Genomic DNA, 12,201 nt, shown 5'->3' with positions numbered 1-12,201 from the left:
AACACACGCTGCGAATTGCACACCACTTAAATCAACACATCATATGAAAATACCATGTATGACGCTCCATTTTCCTTGAAAGCGGGAGGAAATACCTCCACTTCAATTGCCTAAGAGAAGACAGTGATGCTGAGTGTTGGGCAGGCTTTAGATCTGGTTTGCTTTGCATTTCTAAGTTTCGTTATTATCTCAGCAGTCAGGTAAAGGACGCTTAAATCCGGGTGCAGGAGACCAGTGTCAGAAAAGGGACACGAGCCTTTGTTAATTGCAAAAGAAACCCTCTACGACCCGAGAAGGGCCCCCTCCCTCAGGCTCCAGTATCAGGGAAGGCTGAGAAGTATTTATATACCTGTGCCAGCAGCTAATAACAGAGGTCATATCTGGAAGCAAACGGATTAGGCATGACACGTGAAATTATCTGAGGAGGCTTCATCTTCTAATCATATTCAGATCTAAAGCCTATCTCTGAAGGCCTAAACCCTGGGCCAGCCTTTCAAATACTAAATTCCCCTTATTTCTGCCATCAGTCACCTGGAAGGGTCCACTTTGCTTTCCACAGCAGAAGAATCTTCCTGTAGAGGTAGCCTGCCAGGATGTAAAGGATCCTTAACTTGGAGCCCATCAGCCCCTTGAGGGCCATAGATAGACATCCTGGGTCTGTAGTGAACCCCCTAAAACTACCTGCAAAGTGTATGTATCTTGTATTTGTCACTGTGTGTTTGTCCATGGGAGGAAGTAGCTATTATCAGATTTTTAAGGGGTTGTCCCCGTAATCTCAGTAGCATACCACGAAGAAAGCAGATGACTCCAAAATATTTTTCCCCCAAAATCAAAGTGATCATAGCAAACACTTTCACCAATAGTGTCTCTAAAGCAGTCCCACTTTCTCCAACTTAGACAGCTTTTGTAAATGTTATCTTTATCCTGTATTTTTAGAAACCAAAAAGTGTTCTGAAATTTTTTTCAACTTAGGAAAAATATGTTGGATGCACTTGAGAATTAAACCAAAGATTCTATGTAAAGTATTCTAATAATGCACTTTTATACAGTCATCCCTCGGTATCCATGGGGATTGGTTCCAGGACCCCTGCAGATACCGAAACCCATATCCACAGGTTGAGTATCCACAAATTCAACCAACCTTACATTCTGCTGTGCATGCAGGTTGAGGACCACTGAGACACATTGCTTGGCATGCAATCCATGCTTTGTAGGTGACACCTGCGGTTGTCACCACCATAATCAGTGTCTGCTCCACCCCGACTCCTCTTCCCAGCCCTCCACCCATCCCACTTTAGCGGGTGGAGACTTGAATGTAATGACCATGGAAAATTGGTTGCAATTTTCATATAGATTTTTTAAATCCCATAGACATAAATTTAGTCATCAACATGTCTTAAAGAGTAAAGCCACTATTTACAATGGCCAGGACATGGAAGCAACTTAAGTGCCCATCAACAGATGAATGGATAAAGAAGATGTGGCACATATATACAATGGAATATTACTCAGCCATAAAAAGAAATTAAATTGAGTTATTTACCGTGAGATGGATGGACCTATAGACTGTCATACAGAGTGAAGTAAGTCAGGAAGAGAAAAACAAATGCTGTACGCTAATGCATATATACAGAATCTAAAAAAAAAAAAAGGTTCTGAAGAACCTAGGGGCAGGACAGGAATAAAGACACAGACGTAGAGAATGGACTTGAGGACACGGGGAGGGGGCAGGGTAAGCTGGGACAAAGTGAAAGAGTGGCATGAACATATATATACTATCAAATGTAAAATAGATAGCTAGTGGGAAGCAGCCGCATAGCACAGGGAGATCAGCTCGGTGCTTTGTGACCACCTAGAGGGGTGGGATAGGGAGAGTGGGAGGGAGACGCAAGAGGGAGGAGATATGGGGATATATGTATACGTATAGCTGATTCACTTTGTTATACAGCAGAAACACACCATTGTAAAGCAATTATACTCCAATAAAGATGTTAAAAAAAAAAAGAGTAAAGCCATAAGGTTCTAATTCTTAATGCTAGAGCCAATGAGCGAGAATCTTCTTCTCTGGGCAATGGCCTTCCTCTTTCCCTCTATTCATGAGAAAGGCTCATTTCCACATGATTTTTCCTGTGTTATAGACCGCTTAAAAAATAAGGCAGTATAGTGCCTGGGTTGATGTATAGAAAACTCAACCAACCAATAAATTTCATTTGTAAGCAGTCAACCTAATATAACAAATATGTACTGGACACCAGCTAGATACTGGAGTTGAAAGTGGGCTAGAATAAGGTGAATAAAGCACACTACCCCAAGTATTGCTAATCCAAAAAGTATGAGCTATAATGTATTGAGCCTTTGTCAATGCGCCATGCATTGTGTTGGCTGCTTTGTATGTGTCAGCTCAACCTACTCCTTTCCTGTGATGGAAGAACTACTGATATTATCTCGTTCCCAAGTTATTTAGAGCTTATACAGACCCATCCATTTGGCATACAAAGCCCCTAGACGAACAAACAAATACTATAGCCCCCTGGTCCCTTTCCAGCACGTCGTGTTGGTGTTGGGAAAGCATATAGTCCCAAGTGTGTGGTACATCGTGAACACAGCATAAGAACTAATAATAATAACAACAACAATAATAATAGCATCCTACATAGATTACCCCATAGGAATGCCGGTCCTGTTTCAGAGACAAGAAAACTGAGTCTCAGAAAGGTTGGAAAAGTCACCCAAGGCCCCACTGCTAGTAAGCGTCGGAGCTGGCCTCGAACTCTGGCCACTTGGCCAAATACCCAATACTTCTGACACTTGTGATGGATAAACTCACCACAAAAAGCCTTACAGCCTCCTGGACGCAGATGCTGTGACTGCAGAGGAAAAGTCCCTTTTGCCTATTTTAGTGTCCAGATTCCTCTCCTTCAAGTTCAACGGTGAGGCCTCCCTCCTCGGACATATTTCTTTCTAGAGTGCCTCCAAGTAAGAAGGCGCAGGCCCCGTGGAGTGTTTTCTTCCTCTTGAACTCAGGGATGCCTCCTGTCCCAGCAGGAAACTTGAACCCCGTCCAGGAGCAGAGTTCACCTGGCTGCCCTCACCACGGAAAGCGCTGCTACACCAGATGCACTTCCACCTCCTGCTGAAAGCCACGGCTGGGGGCCACGGCTGTTCACCTCAATTCTAATTAGGGTGGTTTTTATAATGGGGAAACGAGTGCGATTCTAATTAGTAATTGTCCCATCTTTTTCTCGATAGGTATCCCCCAGTCAAAGCGATAGCCTCATCACACTGGTTCCCTTGCCAAAAAGTGGCCATGCTGTAAAACACAAGAAAAAGTAAAGAGGGTTAAAGATACAGGGGAGCATAAGAGGCCTTTATGTGCTGCTAAGGAGCTTCTCTCTCTCCCAATTCACTTCTTAGGTCCATGGCGCTCAGGTAGTCGGTTCTGACATGGTTGTGACCGTTGAGTTCACCAATCCTTTAAAAGAAACTCTGAAAAATATTTGGATTTACCTGGATGGTCCTGGAGTGACGAAACCCAAAAGGAAGATGTTCCAGTGAGTGCTGGGAAAGTGGGGAGGTGAGGTGGGGTTGTAGGAAGTTCTGTCTCTCTCCATGTTTTCCAAACTCACATCCAATCCCCAGCAAACATGTCTGAGAAGCTGCTACCTCCAAAAGCACAGTGTTGCTTTGACCAACACTTCCATCATTCAATCCTTAAAACCACCTCAATGGGGTGAGCACTATAATTAGCTCGCTTTGGTGGTGGAGGAATTTGAGGCTTTGACAGGTTGACTGGTTTGTCCCAAGTTGTGCATTTTATAGAAGTAAGCCAACATCCAGACGTGGCTGGCTGACTGCAGAACCCGAAGTTCAAGAATTTTGCCATACTCCTTCCTCGTGTACTCGTTCTTCTCGTATTTACGGAGGTATCACGCTGAAAGATGTCCCTTTTCTTGAGTCCTTTCTTTCCAACCCCACCTCCAAGATCTTACCAACCCACTCTCTAGAACTGTTGCTTTCAGTAAAACAAAGGTGAGCCTAGAGAGTTCTAGACTTGGTTCCCTATTCAAGGGACCAATGACCGCCCTGCGCTCCGTAGTAACACGAATGAAACTCTGCTTCTTCCACACTTCGCACCATTAGATTGTGCCCTACAGTTCTCAGCTTCTGTGACTTCTACTGACAAAGAGTGTCACCCAACAAGACAGCCCATTCCGTGTTCAGGTACTTCTAGTCGTTAGAAAACAATTCCACCTTTCAATCCCACCGATGATCCAAACCCCGTCATCTGGACCTGTGTACAGAGTAAGGCACATTTGTCTTCCATCTACTGGCTTGCAAATGTTTGCAAACAGCTGTCCAGTCTTCCTTGCGTCTTCTCTGTTCCTACACTGACTTCATTCCCCTCATCCCTAACGTGGTTTCCCACATCCTCCAACTGGTCAGTACTCCTCTTAAAGTGTGACACCCAGAATGCATCCCAATCTTTGAGGTTTATTACTTTCATTTCTACCACAAAGAAGTCCCCGTCTGCATCAATCTAGCATATTGCCTGTGGGGTGACCTTCTAAGGTATAAAAAAGGAGGTGCAGGGATTTGGAAACTGCCTTATGACCCAGATATGTTAGGAATTTCCCCAATGCCCTTTATGAGAGCTACCCCGCTCGGAGTCTGTGAGACAAATGCGAGGCCTCTTTCACCCTTTCTGAAGCACCTTTAAAGACAATGTGTGCACTAGGGGCTCGCTGCATTTGTTTGAAACTACAGTGCTCACAGCTTCTGCATCCCATCATTTAAGAGGTACCTGATGCTGGAGGATGCAATAAACAACAGAGAAAATAATTTGAGTGCTTTTTTTAAAAATGCAAAAACATAACAACATTCCTGTGCTAATAGGAAAGCTGCAAGAAAAAAAAAATTAAATTAGAAATCAACCCCAGCTAGAGGGAGAGGTCAGTAGAGCTAGCCCTGCTTTCATCAGAAACGACAGTCTCACTCACCCATTTTCATACCTTCCCACTCGAATCAGATGCAAGTATCGCTCAGGCAAAGTGAAACACATTTCTTCTTTAAAACAGTCCCCTGCTGTAGCCAATTTTTCCTTCTCCAACAAGCCTCATCTGAGGGTACCACAACCTCCGGCCATTTTGACACCTTGGCTGTGCAAGAATTCCACCCTGATCCCAAACCAATGCAAGGAAGGAGATAATCTGTGTATTAGAAGAAAGATGAGTCCTAGCGCAGTGCAATGACCCACCATTTAGGAGACACAGGGCTCAAAGAGGGTTGAGTGTCCAGGTGCATTTCTTACTGTTAATATCTGACATTGGGGTAGGACAAAGGGGGGTGAACTGGGGAAAGGATGGAAGAGGCCAGTCCCTACACAGTGGACACAAAGCAAATGTCCCGCCCGCACTCTGCCGTTGGCTCTATCGGTAATAACCTTCAACGCATAGGTCTATGGCAGATCAGTAACAGACAGAGAGCCAGGTCCTCAGTCTCTTATGGGGATCCAGATCCAGAGGGTGGATCTCTCCAAAGCAAGGGAAGCTTTATTTCTCAGAGACTGTCAAAAATTGGAAATAACTTGACATAGAAAATACTTATGACCTAGGGTGGGCTTGGGACTTCGGAGAGACCACTGGTTTCTCTGTTTCCTCCTGATTCCTCCTCACACCTTCACAGCCCGGACCTGAGCCAGCCAGCACCCACAACCATCTTTTCGGATGGTTGAAACACTGCGGTGTACCCTATACCGCCAAGACCTGATCAAAGAGCGGCAGATCAATGTGACAACTTGGACCCTTAAGAAGTGCAATTCTGTAGAACCAGAACCCTTCACAAGACTGTATTCCTTTCTCAGATCCACGCCTTGAATAGTCAAGGGAGTCTCCACCCCACCTGCCCACCCGAGGGCCCTAGGCGTTAGGGGATCTGGAGCTCCAAGCAGAGGGTCTGGAAGGCGGGAGCTAGCGAGCAGGGGATTGAACGAGGAATAGGCGGTACCACGTCCACTCCTCAGTCAGGACACAGTCAACTCCTCCCCAAAATGATTTACCTTCCTGCCCTCCTCCCCCGACCTCCCCACGCCTTCCTCAGGTGCTCGGAGGTGCTACTCCCACAGACCGGCAGCTGTCCAGCTTCTGCACTTGATACTTCTGCAACATCAAACAATTCATCTTCCAGATTCCTTTTTCTCTTTAAAAAATGATGAGGCTCTGTAAGTTATTTTAAGAGAAAAGTTCTCCGACTTTGTGATTTTGTTTTAAAGTTTGAGTCTCTCAAGTAGGACAGAGGGCTAGACGTGTGGAGGACAAACCGTTGATAGTTGCAGTTTATTGTGGTAATAATCCCCGATGCCTGCCTGTGCTCAAGAAGATGAATGGCCGGCGTATCCCGATTGCTCAGCGCATTACTGAGAAACATTTATCACAACGTCTATCCCTGCGAATATAGGATTATTCCAGTATTACTCCACTTTTTTTTTTGAATTTTATTTATTTTTTTTTATACTTCCCTTAGCAAGATGGGGAAATGATTTTTTTCTTTCTTTGTGCATGCATTTTTCTGTAGGTAAATGCATACTTAGGCATGCATGTGTCTCTTCATGTATGAGTATCTTCAGTGATGCTCACGAGTGGGCATAGATACATGGATGGATATCATTACGGGGACGCGTTAATGAGTTAGACCAAATAATGAAGTAAAGCTCAGGGTTTACAGTTTCTGTCTGAGGGAGTTGCCTGCACTCTAGGCCGCAGGCCATATCCTTAAGTGGGACAACTCCTTTGCAAAATGTTCTGGATGGGTCACTTGCGGAAACCAGGGAAGAAAGAATGAATGGATCAGGGTATAAACAGCACAGCTACTGAGAAATAAATATCTAAAAACCTATATTCATACTGAAAAGATTATTTAAATTAAGAGAGAATTGTAGAGAATTGTTTCTCTGCATACAAGCCAGAAGAACTTTCCTAAATTACGTTGCAGGGAGTTCAGGCAGAAAATGATGACCACGAAGGTGATGGTGACAATAATAATAGCAAAGCAGCAGCAGCAGCGTATGTCTAATACGTGGTATTTAACCACATCTTGCCGCGGTTCTAAGCGCAGCACAAATACTAACTCACCCACCCTCTCCACACCCCTCTCAATATTTCATAGAGACCTTTTACAGGTGAGGAAACCCGCAGTGAGCTCAGCGTTTTCCAAACCTTGAATCATAAAAGTAATTTACTGAGTTGGAAAAATACTGCCATATGTAGGCCCTGGGTGTGCGCTTGTCACATAATTTGGCTTTTCTATAACTGAATAAGATAATTTATATAGCCTCATTTCTAAAGAACAAAAATTAAGAGCTAATGACAAATTAATTGAGACGTTGAGACTCTCAGAACCAGTGCCTGGGGCAGCCCTAGAGAGAGGAGTCCCCTGGCCTTAGAGGCATTTCCCAATTCACTGGCCACAGATACAAGAGTAAAGGGATTTCTTATTTAGCGGCTAGATTTCTAAGATTTGGAGCCTTTCCCCTTTTCATCCCAGAGGATGTACACCTGCAGCCAGGTAAAATACATGTTGTTTTAGTGATCTTTGAGGATATCATGGGACTCTAACTTCATGTACAGTAGGTCAAGCACAGGTGGATGGCCCCATATTTCTCCTTCGCTCTGGCTCTGTCTAAAGTGATGCTGTATGGCCCTGACCTCCAAGGGCAAATGGGGGCTCTTGTAGCTGAGGCCTTTGAGCCACTCTAGACTCACCGACAGTCCCCGTCTGTGCCACCCTCCCACCACCGCTCCAGTTCAAAGCCACAGTGCTGCCGTCAGCTCCTTTGGTTCCCAGGCCACCCCGTGGAGCTCGTAGGAAGTGGCCTCCCATCCCCTGGGCCCTCGCTCAGGAGTCTAAGGATCTATCCACCAAATTCCTCTGCACAACACGTTCTTCATTTCTGAGCACCCTCTTTGTGTCCCCAGTGTGTGTCTCTGTTCTTCCAGGGTCTGGGCCATCAGGATCTGTGACTGTGGAAGATTCCACAGGCTCCTTAGGGCCTCAGAGTCCTCGTCTGTAAAATGGGACAGTCGGATGAAGTGATTTCTAGGTCCTTTCCAATTCTGATATGCTGTGCCCCCAATAACCCCATAAAAAGAGTCTGGTCCCTTTTCTCTCTTTTTAAGACATGCATGGTGGTCTCCATTCAAATCCCTGATGCTCTCCCAGAAAAGTGCAGGCCAAGGGTTATACGCAAAGCTGCCCAGCGCATGCCTGGCCTGAGTCAGAGAGCGGAGACCAGGAATCCTCCAATATCAAGACCTGCAGGAAGCTCTCAATACTGAACAAAAGGGCATCTGTCTTGTTTGAGAAATCAGACATATGAAAAAGCAAGCAGAGCGGTCGGAAAAGGCATTTCATTGGAGGATACAGGATGAAATCTAGTGTAGAGAAGTAGAAGGAGCATGTGCTTTGGAAACAGATAAACTTGGGTCCAAATCTTACCTTTGCCCATTAACACCTGTGTGACCACAGAAACGTCACCTCCCGTGTTTAATCCCTTCATTTTTCTCAACTAGAAAATTTGTCGAATAGTGTCCACCTCAGGGGACTATCATACGTATAAAACCTGCATGTAATCTCCTCCTGAGCTTATATTCCATCGGGAGTGGCGGGGGCGGGATATGTGAAATACTCCAGAGAAGCCTAAATTCCCCACCCTGATTGACTTCGTCATCTGTTGGGCTGGGCTTGGCCATGACGCTTAGGAAGACCTCAGAGCATGGCCGCAGGGGATGAGGAAAAGCAGGACCACTGAAGGCCCCACCAACAGGATGGATTAGGGCATCAGCAACAAACGCGTAGCAGCAAGGTGTGTGGGCAAGGGACCAAAATCAACTGGTTGAAACAGGATTTTGAATTACAGAGCATGCTGGGTGGTGTTCCAGATCCTGGGCCTGGGAACAGGTCTATCCCGAGAGGGTTGACCAGAACCAATTAGAGCGTCAGGACCTCAGTAAAGGCAGCTGGGGGTTCAGAGAGAAGTCTGGTGCCAGGAGGGTACTTTAGCCCACAATGAACCAAGGGAGATCAGTCATGTCCTCAAGGCTCCTGTAGAAGCCTGGGGATAAGCTGAAGTTCAGCTGACTCATGGCTGGCCGGGCGCTCAGCTCAGCTCTACCACACACTGCATGGACCACGTCCACCAGAGGGCCAGCTGATGCATGCGTGTGGGAGGAACCAGGACCCACGGGGCTGTCTTTGCTCGAGCCTCATCTAGGGGCCTCATTCGGGTGGCCACTGGAAATCAGCCACCCTGGCCCTTCCGTCTTCCAACCACCATCAACCAAAAGAAAGAGAGCCTGTGACTCAGGCAGGCGCCTCGCTGCTTCCTGGTCAAGGTGGGAAACTGGGGCTGCCTCTCTGGAGCATAAAACCTTTCCTGTCTCTTCCATCCTTTCAGGGAAATCCGGCCCAACTCCACCGTGAAATGGGAGGAGGTGTGTCGGCCTTGGGTTTCTGGCCCTCGCAAGCTGATGGCCAGCCTGACCAGTGACTCCTTGAGACACGTGTACGGCGAGCTGGACTTGCAGATCCAGAGACGACCGCCTATGTAGAGGCGCAGGGGCCTGAGATGGGTCCGAGCACTTGGCCTCTTGTAGTCTTGGCTAAGGAAATTCTAATGCAAAAATAGTCAGCTCTTGCTTTCACTTAGCTGTGAAGACCCGGACAGGACTGGTAGAGCCCCAGAGTGGTGATGCCACGTATTTTGAAGACACACTTTTCAGCGTGGCTGTTCAATGTGGAAGTTAGTTTTTAATCGCTCCATCTTCCAACGGATTCTGAGCATCAGCTTAAATTAAGCCCTCATTAAGCTCTCATAGGTCATAAGAGTAAAAGTGATCATTTCTCATCTCAGATGGCTGCAGCTCCAAGTGCTGGAGGACTTCCCTTAGGAAGGGGATTGGCTCGATACCTGGCCTCACGTAAAACAGGGCTGCTCAGGCGCCGCTCAGCCTTTTCAGGGTAATGTGCCCCCCAAACAGGAGGCCAGCACATGATTTGGGCCCTAGAATTCTAGTCCCCTTTCTTGGGATCAGTTTTATCCTCTGTGTCGGAATATTTTCCCCAGGAATTGAGCGCAGCATCGTTTTTCTTCTCGGCACAGCCAGGGAAAGGTCTTTCATCTTGCACCTGCAGCAAAGCTAGAGCCTGCCAAGTTTCACAGATTCACCTTGTGAGAAGATGTGGCCCCACATTAACAAATTGCATTTGTGGAAAACTTAATCACCCAAGAGGAGATAAGAAAGCAGGTGCAATACTCAGAACTATTAAATAATGTAGTTTGATAGTGCATTTTATAGGAGTTGTCACGCTGTGGCCTGATCAGCAGGAAACATTAGCCCCAACTTTAACCCTCTGGGGGCTGTAGTACTAGAAAGTAACAAGGCCGACTTGGGACAGTAAGGGTGAGCAATTAGTCTCTTTAATTAGTAATTATACTTCACCTGTCTCTCTGGAAGCATCTCCTTTGCACAATGACACAGGTCCAGATACAGTCTCAGAGATGGAATGAACCCAACAAGTTGGAGAAGCTGGCAGATTTAGTGACCAGACACGTGGAAGGATGGGCAGCCACTAATTCTCTCGTCCTTCACATCACCCGTGTTGAGACCTCAGCTCGGCACTCAGGTGCTACAAGGTAATATGGACTCCACCCTGCAAACCACCAGCGCTACCACACACCCAATGACAGAGGATGCTGACATCATTTGTATTAGGCTCCAAGGTTCCAACAGACAAGGCTATCTGATATTTATTTGCAAGGCTGATTTATTGTCAGAATCACCCATTGATATGCCTAGAATGGGATTTAGGTCAGTAGACTGTGATTCTTAGCAAAAAAAAAAAAGAAAAGAAAGATAGAAAAGAAAAGATGAACAATGAGAAGGAAGCTGGGGAAACGTCCCAGTGAAATTCTCTGGTCTCTACAAGCACATTTCTAAGCCTTTGAGACTGTTCCTTCAGCACCAGGAATCCATGAGGGTCAGCTGGTCCCCTCTATAGGTACATCATACCTAACCGTACTAAGTAATCTTCCAGCATTTGCCAAGCCTTCCAATACTCAATTCTAAACTGAAATGCATTTAGCTGGACTGTTAAACTGGCTTAATAGAGTATATTCTTACTAACTAGAATGTAATCAAAGCTTAAAATAAAGTTCTGATTGTATTTGCATCTGCACAGAAGTGAACACTTTTATTTTTCAATACAACATGTTACTAACCACAGCTGCTCAAGAAACCACCCTTCTTTAGCAGTAGATAACCCACCCTGGAGAGTGAAACAAGCATCTCTCCTTTAGAGAAAAGGACTCGAAGGGGTAATGATGTTACAGTTAGCTCGCCTCACTGCTCTCTCTATATTTTATTAACCTCATGCACCAAAGGAGCAAGTTTGGTTCAAAAATCAGTTTCCAGAAACTGCAAAATCTCTGTCGATACTTTTTCATGAATAATCCCATGAATCATTATGGTGGCTCAGTGGACAAGCCAGCAGGAATACCTATCATAACGGACGCCTTTTGTGGTCTTAGAACAGAGATGGGAAATATAGGACGGATATGTACCAGAGGTCCTATGTTCATGGCAGACATCACTGAACAATCGCATCTTAGATAGGGCCTCAGGATCCTTCTGCACACAGTGCTCCAAGCAGCTATTACCAACTGATAAGGAGTGTTGGCACTCAGAATAAAACCTGTTCGCCATACCTACCTTAGAGCCAGCCCATCCCCTTTGACCACTGGGACTCTACACTGTGCAATAATGCCGTGGCTCTAAAAATCATATTTTAGCACTGGTCAAGCAGTGTATCTCAGATGGCAGCAGAGACTCTAAATTCTAGTTTTTGCCTGTTATAGTACTCATTCTTTTTTTTTTTTTTTTTTGCGGTACGCGGGCCTCTCACCATTGTGGCCTCTCCCGTTGCGGAGCACAGGCTCCGGACGTGCAGGCTCAGCGGCCATGGCTCACGGGCGCAGCCGCTCCGCGGCATGTGGGATCTTCCCGGACTGGGGCACGAATCCGCGTCCCCTGCATCGGCAGGCGGACTCTCAACCCCTGCGCCACCAGGGAAGCCCAGTCCTCTATTCTTTTAATGAATCCTTATTTGTGTTTATAGCTTCGATGACTAAAGAGGGGTAACAATACTTTT

General features: G+C 46.0%; 1 protein-coding gene across 2 annotated transcripts in view; it reads left to right on the top strand.

Annotated features, from left to right (window-relative positions):
• F13A1 (coagulation factor XIII A chain) overlaps positions 1–11,229 on the top strand; it is a 145,095-nt gene extending 133,866 nt beyond the window's left edge. For both annotated transcript variants that reach the window (XM_027128286.1, XM_027128287.1), the window contains 2 exons: positions 3,415–3,551; positions 9,449–11,229. In XM_027128286.1, coding sequence (XP_026984087.1) covers positions 3,415–3,551; positions 9,449–9,602 — 291 coding nt within the window. In that variant the 3' untranslated portion in view covers positions 9,603–11,229. The remainder of the gene's footprint in view (positions 1–3,414; positions 3,552–9,448) is intronic.
• Positions 11,230–12,201: the final 972 nt, after the last annotated feature.

The sequence above is a fragment of the Aethalodelphis obliquidens genome, unplaced genomic scaffold (assembly GCF_003676395.1).
Source record: "Aethalodelphis obliquidens isolate GAN/ISIS:26980383/991018 unplaced genomic scaffold, ASM367639v1 scaffold34, whole genome shotgun sequence".
Lineage (NCBI taxonomy): Eukaryota > Metazoa > Chordata > Mammalia > Artiodactyla > Delphinidae > Aethalodelphis > Aethalodelphis obliquidens.
This window is presented reverse-complemented; position numbering and strand designations above follow the sequence as displayed.